Raw genomic sequence first — 24266 nt, 5'->3', positions numbered from 1 at the left:
CCACCCTTAAGTCCCCGTGCCCTCATCTCTGAGGCGCTCTGTGGAGACCACAGGTCACTCTCACTTACAGCTGCATGACCAGGTAGTAGTGAGTAGTGCTCTCATAGATGTCCTCCAGGGTCACAATGTTTTCATGCTTGATCCTGGAAATAAAGTAAATATCATGGTGAAAGGTATGTGATTCAGGCTTTCCAAACGAATAATGCAGAGGCAGCCCAACCAGGCTTTCACTTCTAGCAGAGGTGTTTTCAACCATGTTTAAGAGGCTTTTGAATAAGAAAGCTTTCACCAAAATCCCTGAAAAAAGGTCCAACATGATAGTTGGACAGGAGGAAAGTAAGAGGAAATAGAGGAAAGTACTATGAGGCAAAGACATTTAAAGAGGTATAAGTATATGCATGTGCATATGTAAATATATTAATATACAACAATAGAGATGTAGGTCTATGTACAGATATTTATATGTTAAGTATTAAGGTAGTAGATGGATATTAGACCTTTACTCAAGTACTCCCTCCATGCAAGAACACTTTGTTCTAATAACCTAACATTTCCAAAAGGATCGCTGAAGACAGAATGGGTGCATAAGCTAACGTGGTGAAGAAAGCTGATGGTGCCTGGCTATTACAAGACATAGTGTCGGGGTCTTAATGACTTGAAGATAAACAAGCAGCCATCTAGCATTGAAGCAAGAAAGCCACATGGAAGAAGCACACCAACCCGTGTGATCATGAGGTGTTGATAGGATCCGGTATCAGGCATCAGAAGACCCCAAACAAACAATAATTTTGATGCAAATGAGGGGGGTCAGAATGGAGACACCCCTGTAGACAAAGCCCATCTGAGACAATTGGATATTCCCTCACAGAAGGGTCACCAGGAAGGGATGACTCAGCCAGGGTGCAGTATAGCACGGACAAAACACACATCATTCCTCTAATTCTTTAATATTTCTTCCCGCCCCACTATCATGACCCCAGTCCTATCAAATCTGGCTAGACTGGAGCATGTATACTGGTACAGGTAAGAGCTCTCAACACAGAGAATCCAAGACAGAGAAATCCCTCAGGGCCAATAATGAGAGTAGTGATACCATGAGGAGAGGGAGATGGGAAGGAGAGAAAGGGGAACCAATCACAATGATTGACATACAACATACAACAACCTCCCCCCCCCCCCCCGCTTCCAGGGGATGAACAACAGAAATGTGGGTGAAGGGAGACAGGGATAGTGTAAAATATGAAAATAAAAATAATTGATAAATTATGAGGGCTCACAAGGGTGGGAGGGTTGGAGAGGGAGGGGACAAAAGAGGAACCGATACTAAGGGCTCAAGTAGAAAGTAAATATTTTGGAAATGATGATGACAACATATGTACAAATGTACAAATCTATACGTGATGTATAGATCGTTGTGAGTTGTAAGAGCCCCAAATAAAATGATTTCTTAAAATTAAAAAAAGAGAGATTCCCATTGTGATGTTGAATTTATGCTTGCCCGATAGATGTTGATCGTTCTTCCTTCAGGGAGCAAACATTGTTAATGTCACTGCAGGGCGGGAGAAGGATGGGGCTTTCCACTGCCGTAGGGAGTCACAGACTCAGAAGCCCACAGAGGCAACACTACTGTCCTACAGGGTTGGCAGTGGATTTGGTTTGGTTTTACCAGGAGAGGAAGTAAAATGAACTGAGATAGGCAAAGGGAGCATCCAATGTTTCCTGGATTGTTCTACACAAGTGGATATTGCGACTTCCTACAAAACATTGCAAGGAGAGCGTGTACCACAGCGGGAAGAATTTGGGTTAGCTCCCATAATCTGTCAAAAGAATGAACAAACCAGTCTCAGAAGAAATACATCCCACGGTTCATTAGAAGCGAGATTGGCGAGGCTTCAATATGTTTACTTTGACATGACATCAGGAGAGATCGGTCAATAAAAACAACAAACAAAAAAGTACCATCATCGAGTCAATTCTGACTCGTAGTGACCCACCTGACAGGACAGTTTAGAACAGTCCCTTTGAGTTTCCAAGGCTTAACTCTTTATGGGGGTGGAAAGCCTTCTTTCTCTTTCTCCCACCGGCTGGTGGCTTCAAACTGCTGACCTTGCGCTTAGCAACCCAATGAGTAATCCACGACACCACCTGGGAACCAGTCACCATCTCTGGAGAGTGAGGCAAACTCTCTCTGAGACAGACTGGCACTGGGCTACATACAATCAGCAAAAGACTCACACGTGAAGCTCACACAGGACATCGTTTCCTGATGTCACACCCAAAGCCACCATGAGTTAGAGGTGACAGGATGGCAACTAACTGCAACAAGCCTCTTGGTGGCTCACCACGGCAGAAGTGTTACAAAATTGTTGTTCTGGGAGACTGTGAGGAGGCAGGCACTTGCTTATTTTTGGTGTCTGTGGACAATCTCCCCCCACCAGCACCCCCTAAGGACATTTGCCTACAGACATTGTTTTCTCGTCACGACTGAGGGTGGGCTATTAGCATCTCATGTGGAGAAGCCAGGGGTTCTGCTACACATCCAACTATACACACACACAAAGAACGATGTGGGCCCGATTGCCAGTAGTGCCACAGTCAGGACCATCTGTCCTGGTTTACCTGGGTCTCCTGTTGCTCCGAGCCGAGGCAGCAAAATGGTCCAAGTACTGAGAGGCTAGGCTTTCCTGTCAGTAATTCTGCTCAGGAGGAATGCCCCTGGCATTTCACTCCTGGCTGCAAGGGTGGGGATGAGGACTTTAGACTGAGGTAGGTGGGCCTCCATTCAGATCTGGCCCAGGTACTTACTACCTGAGTAACCTTGGCTGGCTGATTTAAATCTTCTAAGGCCCAGTTTCCTTGTCTGTAACGTACATTTTTTCCCATAAGGCTGTCTTGGGATTAAGAGAGAGAATGCACATAATGTGCCAGGAGAGTACTTAGAGTGAATGTCCAATCAACAGTCATCTTCAAAATATTTCTTAAAGTACAGACATACCACAAGAGTTACCTGATGGCTCCAACTCCCTTGAGAGCAGTGCTCCTCAACTTTCCTCACGCCGTAACCCTTTCAGACGGTTCCTCATGTGGTGGTGACCTCAACTATAAATATATTTTTGTTGCTACTTCATAACTGTAATTTTGCTACTGTTATGAATCATAATGAAAATATCTGATACGCAGGCTGTATTTTCATTGTTACAAATTGAACATTGCGAAAGCATAGTGATTCATCACAAAACAATATGTAATTACATATTTTGAAATATTTATTTCTAATGACAGATAAATGAAACTTTCTCTTGAAGCATGGTGTAGCGTGGGTAACAGTCTTCATGCCGGATACTGGTGTGTGGGCGTATCTGCATGTGGGCTGACCCCGTCTGGAGACAGATAGAGGAGCGGTGTCTTGGTTCCTAAGACCATCGGAAATATGTGTTTTCCAATGGTCTTAGGGGACCCCTGTGAAAGGGTCGTTGGGCCCCCACAGGGGTTGAGACCCACAAGTTGAGAACCACTGCTTTAGAAGCTGACAATGCTGTCATGAACGTATTGATTCAATCATTCACTGAACTGATATTTAGTGAGCATCTACTATGTTTGGACCGGCAATGCAATGCAATGATAAGCAAGACCAACATAGCCCCTGCTGAATCCATGTTGACTTTGGCATCCATTGAGCTTAATTTCCAAATTTTATGTGGCTTCTTTAATTTGTGATTCTTATTGGAATTGGCCCTCTGCGTTTTCGCTGCTCTGAGCTAGTTACGTTCTGGCCTACATGTGTAAACTGATGCTGCTCCCAATTGTTTCAGTAGCCAACTTGCTTTTTAAAAAAGAGAGCCGAGATAGCTGTCTGACTAACCTTAGCTGAGTGACCAAAGTGGCCATCAACTCAACCAGAGGGAGCAGCCATCCCACTCACGTTCTTCTGGGGATCGTTCGGGAGGGCAAAGCTGTGATCCCCAACGTGTCCCTGCCCCCGGCAACCCCACTCACTTTTTCAGCACAGCGATCTCGTTCTCCAGGCTGCTGTCCCGGAAGGCGGGCGACTTCTTGATGCACTTCAGGGCAAAGAGCTTCCCCGTCATCCTTTGCTTCACCAGGAAAACTTCTGAAAAAGCTCCTCTGAGGAGAAGACACCAAGAGATCAGGGTTACTCTAGGTTGGTTGACTAGAGAACATGGGTGGATGAAGGGAGGTGTGGCTGGTAACTAGCTTCCACTGCCACTGCCGCACCCACCTGTTCAGCTATTCGTATTGTTATTGCTTGACTAGTCCATGGGTGGGGCATATGTTGGGTTGGAGGGTCAAGTCCACTCAGAGGAGCCTTGGACAAAAGGTCTGCAAGTATATGGAAAGAAACCTCCAACATTAAAAACTCTGGGGAGTGAAATTATATGTGGCCACGCATGGTTTCCTCAGAGGTTCAAATCCACTCAGTGCTCACTGTTTTTGTTTCACAGTAAGTGGAGGCAGAGCTAACGTGAGAAACAGCTGAGCCACTCTCTTCCCTGCCATCTGGATAGTCTAGAATGACGGCCCACTAGCAGTTGAGCTTTTTTCGGATCTTCATTAGAAAATTCTTAGAAAAATCTTCATTAGAAAATTCTTGGTGTATCCTGTGGCTGCGTTTCCTGTCCCCCAGCTGCAGTCAGAGCGGAGTTAATCAGCATCTTTAATGCTTGCTCTATTCATCCATTCATGCACGCATTCCTTCAGCCAAGATTTGGTGAGCTCCGCTGGAGTCGAAGGCAGTGGAGACAGAAGGACAGGGAGTGTTTCTACCCCCGAGGCACCAGTCATCCAGTGAAGAACATGTAAGCACTATGTGTCGGATGCATGTGGAAGTGACAAAAGCTCTGTGTTTGGCCCTGTGATCAGCGATGGTCAACCTCAGAATCCAGTGTGACAGACAGGCACACGTGGATAAGGCTGGGACATCATGAAACACCTCAGTGCTGGGTTGGCTGCATGAAAATCACCAGGGACGCATATAAAATATTGCTTCTTGGTCAAGAAAATCACCACACAAAACCCAAACCCATGGCTCTAGCGTCCGTTCTGAAGCTGCAGGACAGAGTAGAAGTGCTCATAAGTTTCCAAGGCTCCAGATCTTTACCGAAGCAGAAGGCCTCGTCTTTCTTCCAAAGAGCGGCTGATGGCTTTGAACTGATAGATAGCCTTTTGGAAAGCAGCTGAGTGCTTTCAGCACCATGCCACCCTGGGCCCACTAGATTCCTGGCCACTGGGTCCAACTTCCCAAAATTCCAGTTAGGTAGTTCAGAACAGGAACGTGTATCTCTCGCTTGTTTTTTTTAGGAGCTCACTGAAATGATATTAGGGGGTTCCTTTAATCTTCTTGAGGCCAGCAATGATATGTGTGTATAAAAGGAAATTCCTTTCTTCTTAAGTGATGCAGGCAGAAGATTTCATGATGCTGCAACACGTGTTGTGTTGAGCAGAAAGTGCATGGGAAGGGCAGGTGAAGCAGTAATCCTTGTTTTATTACATGTAGTCCTAAGTAATTGTTAAATTTAAGTAGTGGGTAGACTCATGTTCATGATATAATTATGTTGCTGTTCCTTTAAAGTTAAACATTCTCATAATTTAAAATGGGCAGAAACAGCCACCGTGGAAAAGTTTGGTGGCTCCTCAAGAAATTGGACAGAGAATTATCACATGAGCTAGCAAGTCCACTCCTAGGTGTAGACCCAAATAAGTGGAAAACAGGGTCTCAGACAGATACTTGTTGCCAGTGCAGCTAGCAACAGTGCTCAAATCACCAAAGGTCGAAACACTGCGTCTGTCCATCAATAGATGACTAGGTCGACAACATATGGTGGTGTAGATGTGCCATGGAATATTAGGTAGCCATAAAAAGGAAGAGAGCCATAACACATGCTGGTTTTTCAGAAGTTAGAGTGCCAGGCCTTTCTTTCAATGTGCCTCTGGATGGATATAAATGTGAAATAAGCCAGATAAACTTTTTAATTGTATGATCCCATTTATCATCTGAAAAGTATAACCCATTTCCATCAAGCTAATTCTGCCTCCTAGTAACTCGATAGGACAGAATAGAAGGACAGGTTTTCCATGACTGTAATCCTGGTCATGCTGTTGGGGAAGCAGAAGACTGCTAACCTCAAGGCAGGAGGTGCCAATGGGTCAGCGAATCTTGCCGGGAGAAAGATGAGGAGACTTGTTCCTGGACAGATGAACAGCTTTGGAAATCCTTCAAGGGGGTCACTAGGAGTCAGAATCAACTGGGTGGCAGTGGGTTTCATTTTTCCCACTTGTACATTTGGATGGAAGTCACATCTTTCTCCCAGTTGGCTGGTTGGTTTGAATCCCTAGGCCCTCAGTTGGCAGCCAAGTGTATGTAACCAGTGAACTCAGGAAGACTCTTTAGGAAACATCTAGAGTACTCAGAGTCATGGTTAGTGGCTACCAGAGTTGAGTGGGGATTGACTTTGGTGGTGAACAGAAAGGTGAGTGGTATAAACGCTCCCATTGGCTCCGTGGAAGAGCGGCCTGGTGATCTGTTTTCATTATGATTACAGCCAAGAAAACCCCACTGAGCGCTTCAGCAGTGTCCCATGGGGCAGCAGTAGGTTAAAATAGAATGTAGGGGTGAGCCCCTTAGGTGGCTCTGATAACCCTCCAGGGTTAGAAGCCACAGAGGAAGACTTTTGTGAGGCCCCCAGGGCAGGCTTGTCTGTATTTTAATTATTCTATTCTTAGTCCTTGGAACACAAGTCAGAGCAGATGGGAAATAAGCTCTCATTGGCCTGACCTTCCCTTCTCTTTCTTCTCATGGCTTTTGGGATGCTCACCAAATCATCTCCCATTCACTCAGGAGCCTTGCCCATATATCCTGCCCCAAACACCTCCAACAAAACCCGTCTAGCCACTCCCGCTGCAGCACGGGCGATGCTGACGGCCCGCAGTGATGCTGAGCCCGTGTGCTGACCCTGCGTGCTGGTGGAGTGAGGGGCTGGAGCTCGCAGACCTCTTCGGACCACTCCTGGCTCCTCGCAGTCTGAAGAGAAAGTGGGGGCAGCCATCGGTATGGGCGCCTCACAGTCAGGGCAGCTTGGAGCTAAACTTAGCCAGAATCTGGCTAACAAGCACGCTTGCCTGAATGAAGAGCCCACTAACTGCTTCTCACTGCCCAGGCCCAATTAGACCCCCCTAATTAGCTGGCCAGCTGGAGTTCCGAGGAGGCAGGGCTGGTGGCCTGCAGCGGCTGTCTGCCTGCGTCAGAGACTGCACGCCTCCCCGGAGGAGAGGCAGAAAAAAATGGAAACTCAGTTCCAGACATCCTCTCTCTGGTCCACAAGCTGTGTAATCATCGTCAAAGGGCAGACGCAGACACCCCGAAGGCTGGTAGAAGTTTGGGCTACAGGGTGACTTTATTTTTCCAACATAGCTGAAGCTCTTCAACAGGAGGAAGTGGGTGTTTCTGGGGAGCGGATTCAGGTGTTGGGTAAACCACTGGCTCTCTGGGCCTCAGAAGCTCTTCTCTTTCCATCTATCAGTGACTACAGAGTTGACCTGTGCCCTGCCAGGGGACATGAGGCAAGGGGGTGAGGAGATGCGGAAAGTTTGGGGGCCAGGGAGGCCTGTACCTAGTGTAGAACGTTTGCCTCCCAAGACCAGGGCGAGACGCCCAATGGACACATAGCTCGGAGTCGGGTAGACACTTGGAGATAGGGGCTGGTCTCCCCTGGGGTCTCCATGCATCAGCTCCTCTTCATGTTACTCCAAAGATGTTACTCCAAGGTGTCATCGCCCACACACCCGGGGACTATAACGATTTCTCTAATTTCTTTCGGTTTTTTTTTTTACCACGTTCTGTGAGTCAGATCTGACTCACAGAGACCTCCTAGGTGTCTGCGTGAGACTACATTCCATAGTGTTTTCAAGAGCTCCTTTTTTGGAAGCAGACCACCAGGTCTTTTTTCCACAGTGTCTCCAGGGTAGACTCGAACTACTAACCTCCCAGTGAACAGCTGAGCTTGTACCCTCTTGCACCACCCAGGGACACCCTAGGTCCTTTATCAAACTCGCTGCCATCGAGACAGCGCAGGCTCACTATTCAAGTTAAGGGGATAGAGAAAGCAGGCTTTCTTCCGTGGAGCTGCTAGTGACTTCGAACTGTCAACCACGAAGATCTCAGCCCAGCGCATAACCACTAGAGCTACTGAAACGATATCCCAGTGAGCCTCTGTCCCAGTTTACCAGTTGCTGCATGCCCAGAACAACTTTCTTTCCCAGCTTGCGAAGCAGCTAGGCCCACCCTTTTCCGTTCTGCCCGCTGCGCGACTTACGATCCCAGCACTTCCATGAAAATGAAGGTTTTCCGGATGTTGGTGGTCTGCTTCTTCCAGGAACTGCAGTCCTCTTCTTCCTTTCGACCCATTTCCTCCAGAGTGGAAGCTTCTGGGGATGCTGTGTTTGAGGGAGGAAGGGAGGGAGGGAAGGAGGGTGGAGACAAAAGAGGGAAACAAGGCTCTGAGCCGTTCATTTCTCACATGAAATGAGGGCAGGGAGCAAGAGGTATTTTGTGATCCCAACCAGGTTCTTGCATGCCCATGACATACCCTTGTGCTAACGATGAACACACGATCTGACCATAAGACCCTGTCCTTGGGGAGGTTAGAGTCAGGAGTGGAAACTCTAGTTCCTAATGTGCATTTCCTAGTATAACATGGAGAGACTCAGACTTGCGGGTGGGGAGAGATCTGAGCGGAGCCCAGTTATTTCCTGCGTTGCCCAGAGAGTCAGCAAGATGCCGATTCTTCTTAAGGAGCCAGGCTGGCTTCCTGTCTATAGCTCTGCTGCTTCCTAGCTCATTCTGACTCCTAACCTCCCTCTGGCCTAAAAAGCAGAACCAACAACAGAAAAAAACCAAACTCACTGCTCTTGAGTCGATGCCGACTCATAGCGAGCCTGGAGGGCAGGGTAGAACTGGCCCTGTGAGTTTCCGAGGCTGCAACTCTATTGGAGTAGAAAGCCTCGTCTTTCTCCCTCAGAGCAGCTCATGGTTTCAAACAGCTGACCTTGAGGATGGCAGCCCAATGGGTAGCCACTAGGCCACCAGGGCTCCTCCCTCCTACCTGTTAGGGGTTAAATAAAGAAATAGAAGACTGAGCATCATCGGATTGCCTCTGTGACTCCCACCATACTTCATGTTCATTATTTATTACAAATGGAATTGAAAGGTGTGCTAACCTTGTATCAGAATTTTGGAGTATCTGTGTAGAGTCAAGCATCAACATACCAGTATTTAGCACCTGTTATGAGGCCCGGTGGGGTGGGGTGTATGTGTTTGCTAATCACAAGGTCTGCAGTTTGAAACCACCAGCCACTCTGAGAGGAGGCCTTCTATCCCCATAGAGATGGACAGTGTCAGAAACGCACAGGGGGAGCTCTACTCTGTCCTGTAGGGTCTCTGCGAGTCACACTCAATTTGATGGCGTGAATTGTTTGTTTTTTCTGACTATGAAAGGTATAGGGGCCCTTGGTGGAACAAAATGCTAAGCCTTTGACTACTAGTCAAAAGGTTGTAGGCTCGAACCCACCCGGAGGTACCTCAGGCTTGGTGAATTGCTTCCGAAAGGTCAGTCTTGTAAACCCTATGGAGCAGTTCTGCTCTGCATATGTGGGTGGTCACGGGTTGGAATCGACTTGGCAACTAACAGCAGCTGCGACATGTGCAGGTGCTGGGCATGTACTGATGACACGTCTGGAGGATACGTGTCCTGAGATTGGTTCCGGAGGGTAAGGACTCCTGCTGAGGAGTAAGACCTCAACTGGGACACTGAGAGACTCTGCAGTCCTTGCCACAAAGGAAGCGAAGGTGGGAAGACTGACAGTTTGGCCCAAGTGAATTCTAGGAAAGAGACGAGAAAAGCAGAAGGTGCTGTTATAAGAAGCGCACCTTTTCTTGGAATCTCGTGGGGCCTGAGAGGCAGCCTGGAATGGGAGAGACTGATGATGGATACATGGGCTTCCCAGGACCCTGCTAAGTGGCAGACTGTCAGCCCATGAGGAATTGATTGTCACCACATCTGAAAGGGCAGGGGCAGTGAGCAGAGGACTCTGAGGCAATGCTTGTGTGGCAAGCAGGGACTCCGTGAGTGCCCCGGGATCAACCGAGTGCTGGCGTCAGCTGGGTTCAGCTCACGGGAGTCACTGGGCACATCGCTTTTCAATTCTTGGCACCATTCTGTTAGCCTGGAATTGGCCAAGGTGAGCATATTCACACCACAAAAACAGGCAAAGGCTATGGGGCACGGCTCCTCCCTGAAACTCGGTTGTTAGACATTACTGTTCAGGCAAGCCCCAGGGAGGGCTTGTGGAGATGCTGGGGTGGGGCTGGAGGAGGCAGTCGGCTCACCAAAGTCTGAAGATGGGAAGGAGATTCGCTGGAACCAGGGTCTTTAGTGGAGAGTGTCAGCCTGACCCCCAGGGCCAGACAGAACCAGTCTCACTCAGTGGTCTGAGTCAGCTATTGGTCAGCTCCTAGAGGACTGTCAGAGCTGAGGTCCTTGATAAGTCTACGAGCCCCTCCCCTTCTCCCACACCACACCGAGGCCCAGTGAGGACCGTACACTGCACAACGCCACCTTGATAGAAAGCTGCAGGAGGAAAGGCCGTCTTATGGCCGTGGCATTTGCCTGAAAGAGACTGGCTCATCTAAATGAGACTCTTTAAATCTGAAGGACTGAGAGGTCATTCAGGGACAAGTTCACATTCAGAGTTTTCGGTCCCCTTTGCTGCACTCAAGGAGCCCTGGTAGCACAGTGGTTACGAGTTGGAATTCGACCTGCAAGGTCAGCAGTTCAAAAGCAGCAGCCTCCCAGAGGGGCTTTCTCCTCCAGCAGAGTTCCAGTCTCAGAAACTCAGGAGGGCAGTTCTCCCTTGTCTTCTAGGTTAGCTGGAAGTCAGTATCCATCGACTCGATGGCAGCGAGTCTGTTTGGTTGATGTTGCTAGCCGGTGGGGTGGGGAGTTAATGAGAAAGCTATTGCAGGTGCAGGAGATCAAGAAGCTACGGTGTCTGAGCATCGTGGCGGAGCTGTATGCACGGGGTCCTTTCTGCCGCCTGGCGGTCCCAGGTAAGTCAGAACACTCCCGTACTCCATGGTTTTTCAATTTCAGATTCTTTAGAAGTAGATTGTCAGGCCTTTCTGCCGAGGCACTTCTGGGTGACCTTGAACCTCCGACCTTTGGTTCAGCAGCCAAGTGTGCTCACCATTCGCACCACTATTACAATGAAACCTCCCTCCAGGCATGTGACCAATTCCCAGGGGCACTGGATTCAGCCCCGGTAGCTTGTGTTGGTGCCTGCAGGCCGTTTGTTGACTTGCTCCTTTTGGCAGGGGGGTGGCAGAAGGATCAGCTCCTAGGGACTGTAGCAATGCAGGGCCCGTCACTGGCCAGAGGAGGACTGGCCAGCAATGACAGCTTGACCCTTGGTTCTGAGGACACAGCCTACTAGGCAGAGACAAATGGACCCAAAGTGGCAGCAGAGGAGGAACTGTTAGAATTCAGGGAGCCGTCTTGAGCCAGATTCCATTCTGCAGCTTCTGAGCCCTCGTCCAGCAGCTTCAACTGACCACGGTGCTTGGCCCCTGGGCTTGGGCTGACGCGTCTTCCTGTACAGACACACTGCAGCTGGCAGTCTGGAGGGATGTAGGGATGCGGGTCCAAAGGAGCAAGATCAGCAGACTGAGCCCTTCTGTCTGTTCCCAGCCTCTCTCCCCCTCCATGGAAGGACGGGGCTGGACAGGGCTTTTCCAGACAAGCCCATCCAGAGCCTGCTCTCCAGATTGGGGACCCTTAGCAGGAGCCTTTGTCACTCCCCATTCCAGGTCCCAGGGGCCCCCACGGGAGGACTGCCTGCTCTCCAGGAGGCCTCACCACCTCATTAGCAGATCTGTACTTGCTGTTCCTTCTTTCTTCCTTTCTCTTAAATAAGCTTAAAAACATAGTATTCTTAGCCAGCGCTCGGCTATAAGAAAACATCTTTCCCGCCTACCCCTCCTCCCAAACAGTCAATGCTAACAATTTTGTTCCATCAGCAGTGCAATGTGGGAAACACCCAGGCCCAGAGCCAGGGCCCTCCCTCACCCCCTGCTGGTACTTTTTTTGCATCCTCCTGGGCCCCAGGGAAACCTCCCAAGGAGGCCGCCCTTCCCTGTGGGGCTCAGGGCTGACAGTGGGCTTCAACAGTGGCTGCCCCACTTTCTGCGGCAGCATCCTGTTCCTTCCCACCTTGCCCCTCCTCTCTTGACTTTTGCAATCGTGGCCGGGACAGAGAACAAGAAGACAATTTCTGAGAAGCTGGAAGCTCCAGCGTTGCTGTCATGTATTTCCCAAGTCCACCCCCTGCCTCTCTGTTTCCAGCAACAGTTCCATGGGTCCCTAAGCTCAGGAAGAACCGCGAGGGCCTCTCCGGGATGTCCCGCTGATTTCACAGCTTCCGCTCAGGAGCTGCCATGGGCTATGGGCTCTCTTGGCCGGTTCAGGGTGTGAGGACACTCACTTCTCAATGGGGAATGCTGTTTTCAAGAATATCCCCTGCAGCGGGGTCTTGCCACAGGAAAGCATCTTATTCATGGAGCCACTTTTGGGTCAAGGTGGTAACACTCTTTATTCACAAATGTGTACCGAACAAGCATTCAGCTCCTGTAATGAGTTGCAGCCTGGGAACCTCACAGGGACAGTTCTTCCCTGTCCCACAGCGTCGCTGTGAGTCAGCATCGACTCAGTGGCAGTCAGTTTGGTTTGGTTTGGAGTCCCGTGTGCTCACTGGACTGTTGTTAGTTACTGTCGCTTAATTCCAACTCACGGTGACCCTGTGTGTGCGGGGGATCTGCCCTGTCGGGTTTTTAAGCCTGTGACTTTCAGAAGCAGACTGCCACCCTGTCTTCCAAGGCACTTCAGCCAACTTTTGGCTAGAAAATGAGCACTTCACTGGTTACCAAGCCCAGAGACTAGCCTAATGTAGATGTACATGTAGATGTTTATGTTATGTATATGGTGTGTGTGTGTATTTTTTTTCGCATTGAGTCATTCTTACTCAAAACCACCCTGTAGGCCAGAGTAGAACTGCTCCATAGGGTTTCCAAGGCTGTCCACCTTTTGGAAACAGAGTGCCACTTTTCTCTCCTGCAGAGCGGCTGGTGGCTTTGAACAGCCAACCCTCCAGTAAGCTGCCCTGGACTTAACCATGGTGCCACCAGGTTTCTTTCCCCCAGTGGACTGAATACAGAAGCTTCTATGATGTACGATTGGCCTACCAGCAGTTCTCAACCTGTGGATCATGACCCCTGTGGGGGTCAAATGACCCTTTCACAGGGGTCGCCTGATTCATAACAGTAGTAAAATGACAGTGATGAAGTAGCAACGAAAATAATGTTATGGTTGGGGATCACCACCACACGAGGAACTGTGTGAAAGGGTCGTGGCATGAGGAAAGTTGAGAACTGCTGGCCTAGACCATGCTTGCAATCAAGTTGGAAAGACCAAAGGGTAGACAAATAAACAAGGAAACACACTGTCCCGGGGCAGTGAGACCTGGCAGATGCATGGCTAGGCTGGGTCATGGCCCGGAGGGTTCAGAGGTTGATTGATGCCATCTGCTTGTCAGTTCCCCTCATCAGACTGTGAATGCTTAAAGAGGAGGGGCCATGTGCTCCGGATTTGGTTTCTCTCCCACCTAGCTCAGGGCCTGGCGCAGAGGAAAGGTTCCGCTCATGTTTATTAATCGAGGAAAGAGAAGAGTTCAGTAGTCGGAGCACTGACCAGGGAAGACTTGGAGGAGGGGGACCCACGGAGGGTGTTGACAGGGAGGAGGATGCATTCTTTCTATTGCTGTCCAGTGTGGGGAGCCCTGGGCCCTGAGAGAGCAGAGCGGTAGGGTTTCCCTCCCCGCAGTGCCCACCACGGGGGTTCTGCCTTTTGCTGAGCCAACGCATGAGCAGAATGGCCACAGCAGGCAGAGCCCGCTTCTTTGCCACCACCATCACTTCTGGAGCAGATGTCGAGGGGCTGGGGTAGGATTTCAGGTCAGTTCTTTGAGACATTTTGCAGAAACCCCTCCTGACCCCCTGACCATTTTCTCTGGAGTCATTTCCCAGTCCCACCACCCCTCGCCTACAGATACTGTCTTCTTTGGGTCTGCCCCTCTCTTCGGTGCATACGTGGATCCGAAACTATCCTGCCAACGGGTCTGAAGTCAAGAATATAGCTACCCAGGGGCAAAGACCTTGTCTCTCTCACATCTCCCTTGGGCCGGTGGTCTTCCTAGTCACCTGGGGCAAGACTGTAAGGGAGTGTTTCCCCTAAAGGACAGGCTATGCCTCCTTTGTCTGCTCACGGGGCAGGCGGTGTGGTTCCTGGAGGCAGCCAGCTGGCCTGCTGATGAGACGCTGGTGAGTGAAGCTTGGGCAGAGAGCCTGGCAGCAGGTGCCCTTCACATGCTCCTTCCACAGAGCTGCCACTGTCACGCTCTCCTTCCCGGCTCCGTGCCGCCACGGGGCCACACTGCTCTGCTACAGAACAAGGGGTGGGTGGTTGCCGTGCCTCTCCATTGCCACCATGCTACCCAGGCCACCTCATGACCCCACTCTGCCTGTCTCTGGACCCTCACAATATCAACGTTTCCCATGCTGAGTCACAGCTACGGTGATGTTTATTAGTACATCAGCAGGGTTAATAGCTTAAGAGTATTTATTCATTACCCTTCTAATCAGATGTCCCAGAGTCTCGGGACAATATGCTTTAATCCAAAGGAATCCAATTCTATTTACGCCAACGTATGCTCACCAAACCCACGGTAGCCAATTGGGAAAACAAAACCCCATCGTTGTTGAGTTGATTTCAACCCACAGGAACCTATAGGACAGAGTAGAACTGCTCCATAGGTGCTCGGAGGCGGCAAATCTTTACTGAACCTGACTGCCAGAGCTTTTCTCTTAGAGCTGCTGGTGGGTTTGAACAGCCACCCTTTTGGTTAGCAGCTGAGCACTCCACCACTGCACAACAGAGCTGCTAAAACCTGTCCTTCCATTGGATGAGGTTTACGCTCTGTGACCAGTCAGATGTGATGGGGACAAGGAGGTGTGAATCTCCTAGCGAACCTCCTGTGGCAGCTTGTAAACCACTGGTAATGGCTGTCTGAACTACATTGAGGGAAAGAGCCACCTGCCTGCCTGGCGCTCTCACCTGGGACTTTGGAGGGGCCCTGACCCACCCTGGGGCATGACGGGCAGGTATCAGAGCTCTGCCTGCTTTTGCACTGAGCTCAGGGGAGTCAGCCTCCACTAAGAAAGCTTCATCTGCATGCTGCTTCTGTGGGCTTTCTATTCATTGGAAGCAAGACTCAGGAAGGCCCGTGGGCCCTGGGGAAGGAGGGCATCGCTGGATCATCTTTAATAAAAAATGTGCTCTCTGCTTCTAGGCAAGGGCACACAGAAACATGGACCGGTTTCAATTACTTTGTTATAAAGGGAATAAAAGGCTACAGCTGGGATGCTGTCTCACCCTGGTCTCACAAGATGCTGGACTGGAGCCCACACTGGACTCTCCACTCTCTGGGTGAAGAGGCAAACTAGAAAGAGCCCACCTGCTTGGCCCCCACTTTATCTTGGCTCTGAGGAGCTGTGCAGTCCCAAGAAGAACATTATACATCTCTTTAGTTAGCAGAGAAGATTGGTGGAGGTGAAGGTTGGCTCCGCAAAAGCTTGTGGTTTTTAAAAAAATATTGGAGCCGGGAGTCTCTACATAAACAAAGTGGACTTGCTCTCCCTCTGGCCCCCTGCTTGAGACAGTCAAGATCCACGTCAGCTCAGTCAACGCTCCCGAGACTATTCAAGTCGTCTGTTAAGCGTTATTTACTTTGACACATCCCGAGTTTGGTAGATGGTGACATCCTTTCTTTTCATGCAATCTATTCATACCTAGGACGCTTGGTTCCTGGGAGCATGTTTTAGGAAATGTGGGCGAGACCATCTTCGTCGTCTCTAGGTGCTCTGTTCGGTCAAGCTCTAGTCTGTCCCTGTTCCCAGCAGCCTGCCACCAGCAGTCCTGCATGTGGGTCGACGTGTGCTGTCAGACTCATGTGTTGTTTCTGTGTAGCTCAGAGGGCTCGTCAACATGCCCAAGGCCAGGCTCTGGGCCCCGGCAATTCCTAGCGATGGCCAGCTGGGCTAAAACACCGTGAAACAGCACCCACCGTTCCCCAGGTCACCCAATAATCCAGCGTCCATGAGACCAACTGCACGGCAGGCACTGATCACAAAATCACGAAGGAAGATGTTTCTCTGGCCTCTTGAAGCTGATTGCAGGCTCAGGCTCACATGTAAGTGCAGCCCAGTCACTCCTGTGCAGGGTCAAGCCAGATGCATGTGTCTGTCGATGGGGGATTATGTGCCCCACTGAGAGGGATTGAGGGGACAATTCTCTAGGGCTTAATTGGGTGACTGAGAGGTCAAAGTACAGCACCCATCTGGAAAGCAGGGTGTGCTTCTAGGACACTATTCTTTGCGAGGTCCTACTCACACTGGGCTTCACTCTCCTCATCTGCTGAATGGGAATACGGAGCCTCACTCTTCACTTCCCGGCATTCCTCCAGAGTGCCAGCAAGACAACATGTAGGAATGCATGTTGCTACCCCATGTGTCAGAACTGGCTCCATGGAAGTGAGTGTCGTTTTTTGGTTTTGTTTTTTAAGTTTAAGGTGCTATCCAAGGATTCATGAGGGGTGGGTGTGGGGGTGGCACAATGGGTTAGGTGTTGGGCTGCTAACCGCAAGGTCCGTGGTTCAAATCCACCTGATGCTGCCCGTTTGTTCGGCCGAGCATAGGGTCTCTGTGTGGGAACCAGCTCGATGTCACTTAACAACAACGTGAGTTGGAACTGACTGGTTGGCAGTGGGTGGATCTGGATAGCCCGGGTGGGGCACATGGCTAACAGGCTGGCCTACTAACCCAAAGGCTGGAAGTTTGAATTCGTGCAGAAGCCCTCTGGAAGGAAGGCCTGGTGATCTACTTGTAAAACAATTACCCATGGAGAACTCTGTGGGGCACAGCTCTACACTTTGGCAAGCCCAGAGTCACCACCAGTCAGAAGCAAGGCATGGTAACTGGTCGTCTTCAGTACTCCCAGTGGTTTCCCCAGAGGGGCATGAAGTCATCTCCGTGCACCAGGGACACAGAAAGGAACTGTTTACTTAGGAGGGGACATGAGAGGCTGTTAGCCGCTGCCATCTGTTTCCTCTCATTCATGACAGCCACATGTACAACCCAGCCCTGTGCCATCCCGGGGACCGTTGTCATCCATAACATGTTTTTTGACGGCTTTTTGAAAGTTGATTTTCAGGTCTTTCTTCAGCTCCACTGACATGTGCTCAGAATAATAAAACTTAAAAAAAAAATACATTGCCATTGAGTTGATTCTAATTCACAGCAAACTTGACAGGGTTTCTAAGTCTGTAATCTGTAGGAGAGGGAGCCTGGGTGGTATAGTGTGGTCTGCACAGAGCTGCTAACTTCAAGTTCAGCAGTTCAAAACCACCAGCCGCTCCTCAGGGCAAGTGTTTCAGTCTCAGAAACCCACAGGGGAAGTTCTCCTCTGCCTGACAGGGTTGCTATGAGTCGGAATGGACCCGATGGCAGTGAGTCGGAGGTTTGGGATTTCAACCTTGTGGAAGCAGACTGCCTCATCTTCTCCCCTGGGGTTCTAATGACCAAGCTGACCGCTTTGCCAGTGCACTAGTCAAACCTCTGCTGACAGATGGGTGGTGGGTGGTGACTGGGCAGGAACTGCGCTGCATGGGGGTCAAACCTGCGTCTTCTGCATGGAAGGCAAGAACTCTACCACCAAACGGCCCAGGCCCCTGAGCAGGATGCAGGAATCTGCTGTTTGCGCTGCTGGTCCCAGCAGCCACGTGTCTCTCTCCATGTGAGCATCCCATCTCCTGGTGATGTGCATCTTTAAAGATAGACATTTTCCACACAACGTGGCCCTGAAATGCAAGCCAAGCACTCCGCCTGCTCCGTAACCAACGCAGTCACCCTCTGGCTGAGCTGGGCACTACCCTGTTGGGTGTCTCCGCCAGCATGGCCCCTCACCACCAGGGCACCTTCCTAGGATGCTCTTAAGGGTAACTTTTGTGATGTTGACTGGGGGTCACATGCTGCCTTGCAGCCTAATGCCTATGCCAGAGATGCCTCCTTCCTACAGGTGCGGAGCTCAAGACCACCAAAGGCCGCCCCTGGGGGACTCCGAAGGCTTCAAGAAGGGGAGAGAATGCCATCTTCACCTGGGCAGGTGGCTCCCAGGGCAGGGCAGGTTGAGCCTCAGAGGAGGCTCTGAGCTACCAGCCTTCTCTCCAAGGATATCGACTTGACAGTCACTGACTGTCTTCTGCGTGGAGCGCCCCGGGACTCCTCGTGCGGCCCCTCACTCTCGCAGCCAGTGCTTCGTGCCTGCTTGCTTGCCATTGACCGCGGTGGCGGTGCGCCTGCAGTAGTAGCGCCAGGCACGCAGCCTGTTTGCAGACGCGGCCCTCCCCCTCTCATTCATGCTGCAGCTCATTCACTCTGCTGGGCGCTGGCAGGCTGCGGCTGTGCGCACGCCGTGTGACAGTTTATTTCTGGCTGTGCGTGTGTGTGTGTGTGTGTGTGTGTGTGTGTCTGTACACGTGCGCGCAAGTGGCAAGGGAGTCCTCTCCTCTTCGCGGGGGGCGGGGGGTGGGCGCGGGGAGGTCTGTGTATTTCCAGCCCCAAATCGCTCTCGGCACTTAGAGATTTTGCTGCCCTGGACCGAGCGCCTGGTCTGGGTCCGACGTTGTGCTCAATCATCTTGTTTAATGCCTCGCTGCCACCTTGAAGAAGATTTTAAGTGTCCCATTTCCAGCTGAGGGGCGCATGGGTAGAAACGTGAAGCAAAAGGCCCCCTAATCCAACAGGTAGCCCAGGACAGAACTGAGCGGACCCCACCCTCTTCTAGCACCGGTCTCCCTGTTACTGCACCGTAGACCCTCTCGCCTCTTTTCTAGAGGTGGCTCTCAGGACTCCTTAAGGTGTCACTTTGTTTTTATGCAGTCCCCACACCGACTGACCCCACTGCACACACGGCTGGCTTGGGTGGTCTGGGAATGGTGGAAGCCAGAGAGGCTAAGGTTTCTTTGAATCTAGGCTGGGGCCACCAGGCCCATGGTCTGTGGGTCTTCTGTCTCCCTCTCAAACATTTTCTCACTCCATCCAACCTCAGGCTTCTCTTCCAAAATATTACCACCCCATTGTACTGATTCTCTGTGTGCATGCACACACACACAGCTATCTGTAGTTTCACAAGGTCATTGAATTGCTCAGAAGATTTGGGTTCAAGATTTGTCAAGCCTTGCAAACCAGACATACCCATTAACCCTTCCGTGCCTTAGCTTGTCCATCAAGGGCAGGCTAAGCAGATGGGCTTGTCCAGAGTGATGAATGAAAACTCACTGCCATCGAATCAGTTCTGACTCATAGCGACCCCTGTAGGGTGGCTAAGCTGTGATTCACGGGGAGCGCAGACAGAGCTGTGCGAAGTGGTCCCACGTTGGGGATTACTAAGCGCTTTGTGCCCGGGTCTGCTTCAGCCCTGGATGCTGCCCACTGGGTGTCACCTTTGGCTCCTGTGAAACTTGGGTCAGTAGGAACAATGGGAGCCTGTTCTGTCTCTGGCCTCTGGTTCAGGAAAGGTGGGTCCTTCTCAGAGGTTTCCTCATGCTCACTCTACCTGGTTCCAGATTGAGAGGCTGGCCAGCCATGCACCGCAGCAGAAGCGTGCTGGCCCTGGCAGCTATCTCTGGGAGCTTCAGGGTTAACCTGTGTGCGTCAAAGTTACGTGGAGAGAAGGGGCCACAGTGAGGAGGGGTGGTGGTGAAGACAGAGCACCCTTTAACATCTTTGCTGAACAGCAAAGCGAGAGAAGTTTAAAGGCAGATGAAGAGAGATGCGCCCCTTGGGAAGGTGGAAGAATGGTCTTATGACTGCCAGCATCACCGCACCCGTGTTCTGCATCCAGAGAAAGGCAGAGACATGGAGCCTGGAGTCTGTCTGCCAACCCTGCCAGGAGGTCCTGGAGTGGCCAGAGCCATAGGCTGCTTACAAATATCCTTTGGGCCCCCAAGCTCCACTGCCTCTCTCAAGGACCCCGACAGTGAAACAGAGTGGACATGGCTCCGCAAGGCAGATGGGGTCAGAGAGGTTAAGAGATGAAGGTTGAACGTGAGAAAAGGTGTCCCAAGAGCTGGAGCTTCTGACTCCCTGCAGATGGTTGGATGGGTGGTCGCTCAGAGCCCCGCCAGGGGCTTGTCCGTGGGATGCAGCAGACATGAGTTGCGGGTGGAGCATATGGAGCTTTTGCGGCCCCCACCCCACACCCTGTCCCTTCCCAGACAGGTGGCTGGTTGCCCCTCAGCTTTGGAGTGATGGCCAGATGGCACCCCAGGGAGATCCTCCCTGGACCCTCCTTCAGACTGCTTCAGTGAGGCAGTTTCAACTTCGCCTTGCTACTGGAAGAGTGAGGGAAGACTGAAAGTGGTGCCGAAAATGCCAATCTGTCACAAAAGTGTCCCTTCCAATCCCCTCCCCTAGATGCTGCATGCTCCCCACCAAGCTAGGAAACCCCTCCGGGCAAGAAAAGAAGCAAGTCCATCTTACCCAGCGACTCAGGAAGAACGGTGCTCTCAGGCTCCTACTCCAGCTCCTACAGGTCTGTGAGGATTAGCTGCTCCAGTGCTTTAACAATAAACCACATTAAAGGGGAGGAATGCAGGGATTTTCTTTCCCAGGACCGTAACCAGGCAGCCTTAAAGGGGAGTGAAAATCGCTAGGGTGGCTGGCATTTCTCCTTCCTTTCCTCTGCTCAGCAGCATCCCCCCTCCCCTTCCCAGCTGCATCCAGTCTGATCCAGACACATGCTTTTGTGATGGACCTTTGATGCCTGGTGGGTGTGCGTGTGTTCTGCATTTCTGTGTCCCCTGGAGAGAGAGAGAGAGAGAGAGAGAGAGAGAGAGAGAGAGAGAGAGAGAGAGAGAGAGAGAGAGAGAGAGAGAAGAAACAAAACCAGAAGATTAACTAGTAGGTTTCCCTGGGTCCAGATGGGCTGATAACAATAGGAGAGTGGCTTTCCAGAACTGCCTGCCTCAGTTTCCCTTTACGTGAGCCATAGGGGGACCCTATGTTGGAAGGTTCCACCCCATGTCTCTGATATGAAGGACTTGCTCTTGAAAGTTTACATCTAATGTCTCAGACACGTCTCCACCATCCCTTCCCCAAATTTGACACCCTCATCTCAGGCCTAATCCATTGGACCCTAGGAAACCATTCCCTTCCTCTGGAAGCACCCTGGTCCCTCTGACTCACCCAGGGGCCAGACCTTCACAGAAAAAACATCTTGGCTTTTCCTAGGTGGCCCTTCTGTGTAGTTTCCTTTAATCTTTTTTTTTTTTTTTTTTTTTTTGCTTTCGCGTCTCTGCTCCCACCCTAGTGGTAACATTCATTTGCCAAGTCCGGGACCCCCTTCACATCAATATCCACGCAATATCCTTCTCTGCCTCATCATCACTGGCGGATGTCTACCTGAGCATGTGGTGACACCTTCCAGCGAGCTCCCTCCTGCTTTGTTCTTACCGAGGCAGACACTGAGCCATTCTCTTGAGATGCTTTGTCCCTTCATGGTCTTTCAAATCCAATCAGTTGTTAGGCATTTTAATTGCTTCTTTGAATTTGCTTTTCAATGGTACCTCTTTATTTTGTGTTATTATATATATATAAAACAAATAACACATTCATATATATAAAAATATCAGAACTGTATTAAAATGTATCTACCCCATTTCATTCCACTCCCATCTGCTCCTTTCCCCATCTCCCTTTTATGGGTGACTGAACCCAAATCCACAGCCTCCAATTCTTGCTCATAGGATTCCTACAGGGTAGAATAGAACTGCCCCTTAGAACTTCTGATTCTGTAAATCTTTATAGGTGCAGAAAGACTCATCTTTCTCCCTTAGAATGACTGGTGGCTTTGAACTGCTGACCTTATGGTTAGCACCCAAACTCATAACCCACGTTGACACAAGGACCCTTTCTGTAGATGACTCAACCCAAACCAAACTCTCACATCCAGTCAATTCTCACTCATAGTGACCTCATAGGGACAACCTTCATTAATTTTTCAGGTACCCCTCCAGCGTTTCTATCTATACTTCTTCCCTTGCACAAAGAGCAGAAAATGAAAGCTGCTACCTTCATTTTGCCATCTCCTTAATCTTTGTCTTCGTGTGAAATGAAAGATATCATTGTTGGCATCAGATGAACATCGGAAAGGTGTGAGCAGATAATATCAGGAAGGTGCTTGCTTGTGTTTTATTGACTGCATGGCTCAAAGCAGACTATAGGCACCATTGCAAAGAACGGAAATTCCAGAACACGTTACACTAACAGGCAATTGTTAGAAAAGAACAAGAGGATAATAAGTGGTTTAACATCAAGAAAAGAGTTCAATAGGGTAGTGTCCCCTCGCCGTATTTATCCAATCTGCATCTGAGCAAATAATCTGAGAAACTTGACCATAGGAAGAACTCAGTATCAGGATAGGAAGAAGGCTCGTTAACAACCTGGGATAGACAGACGGCTTCTGATTGCTGAAAGCACGGCGGAATTGAAGTGTAATTTCAAGATAAAGACTACATCCTTCTGCATGGGCTATAGCAGTGCACTTGAACCCGAGTTCACTGTCATCGCATTGATTCCAGCTCATAGCAACTATAGAGGGCCGAGTCGAACTGGCCCTCTGCATTTCTGAAGCTGTGACTCTTTATGAGAGTTGGAAGAATGGTTTCAACTGCTAGCCTTGCAGTTAACCCTCCAATGTGTAACCCACTACACTACCAGGGCTTATGTCCAGAAAATGAAAACCTCCACAACTGGATCAAAAGGCACCACCATGATAAAAGGATAAAGGACTGAAGTGAACAAGGATTTCAGTTCACCTGGATCCAAAACCCATGCTCCTTGAAGTAGCAGATCAGAGATGAGAGGAAGTGGTAGGCAGCACAGACAAAGATTCCACAAAGGAATCAGTGTTAAAGAACCAGCGCGCCATTTGGATGATGAACGTGCTGCTGACCCAAGCCATGGTCTTTTCAACAACCTCATATGTATGTGAAAGCTGGACAAGGAAAAGGAAAGAGTGGAGAAGAATTGGATTACAGTGCTGATAAGGAAGACTGGATGACCAGATGGCCAGAAGAACAGACAGAGTTGTATTGGAAGAGTCACAGCAGAAATGCTCCTTAGAAGCAAGAATGGCAACACCTTGCCTCCCTTACTTTGGATATATTATCAGAGGGACCAGTCTCTGGAGAAGGACATCAGAGTTGATAGAGGACCCATGGAAAAGAGGAAAGTCCTAAACAAAATAGGTTGACGATGGGTTCAAATGGCAATGACTATGAGGCTGGCTATGGACTAGAGAGTGGGGCAGTTCTACTCTGTGCTATCGGGTTGCTATGAGTAGGACTTAACTCTACGGCTATTATTTAGTTGGTAGTCTTTTATTCTGTTTGATGTGGAGTCGCTTTGAATCAGAATTGACTCTTTGGCACCTAACTACCACCCCTACCATCACCTCCACCACCACCACCACCACCACCACCACCACCTCCACTACCAACACCTCCACCTCCACCACCTCCACCACCTCCACCACCACCACCACCACCACCTCCACCACCACCACCACCACCACCACCTCCACTACCAACACCTCCACCTCCACCACCACCACCTTCACCACCACCACCACCACCACCACCACCACCACCACCACCACCACCACCTCCACTACCAACACCTCCACCTCCACCACCACCACCTCCACCACCAACACCTCCACCTCCACCACCTCCACCTCCACCTCCACCACCTCCACCTCCACCTCCACCACCACCACCACCACCACCACCACCACCACCACCACCACCACCACCTCCACTACCAACACCTCCACCTCCACCACCACCACCTCCACTACCAACACCTCCACCTCCACCACCTCCACCTCCACCTCCACCACCTCCACCTCCACCTCCACCACCACCATCACCACCACCACCACCACCACCACCACCACCACCACCACCACCACCACCACCACCACCTCCACCACCACCACCCCCACCTCCACCACCACCACCACCAC

At 50.4% G+C, this 24266-nt stretch overlaps 1 protein-coding gene across 1 annotated transcript in view; it reads right to left on the bottom strand.

Annotated features, from left to right (window-relative positions):
- Window positions 1–20861, bottom strand: part of CAMK1G (calcium/calmodulin dependent protein kinase IG) — a 32579-nt gene extending 11718 nt beyond the window's left edge. Inside the window, exons 1-4 of the mRNA XM_075529829.1 lie at window positions 20720–20861; window positions 8331–8451; window positions 3997–4125; window positions 69–143 (exon numbers count right to left, since the gene is read on the bottom strand). Of these exons, the coding sequence (XP_075385944.1) occupies window positions 69–143; window positions 3997–4125; window positions 8331–8422 (296 nt within the window). The 5' untranslated portion in view covers window positions 8423–8451; window positions 20720–20861. The remainder of the gene's footprint in view (window positions 1–68; window positions 144–3996; window positions 4126–8330; window positions 8452–20719) is intronic.
- Window positions 20862–24266: the final 3405 nt, after the last annotated feature.

Source organism: Tenrec ecaudatus, chromosome 1 (genome assembly GCF_050624435.1).
Source record: "Tenrec ecaudatus isolate mTenEca1 chromosome 1, mTenEca1.hap1, whole genome shotgun sequence".
In the NCBI taxonomy this organism is placed as follows: domain Eukaryota; kingdom Metazoa; phylum Chordata; class Mammalia; order Afrosoricida; family Tenrecidae; genus Tenrec; species Tenrec ecaudatus.
Note: the sequence above shows the minus strand (reverse complement) of the source record. Positions and strands in the feature narration are given on the sequence as shown.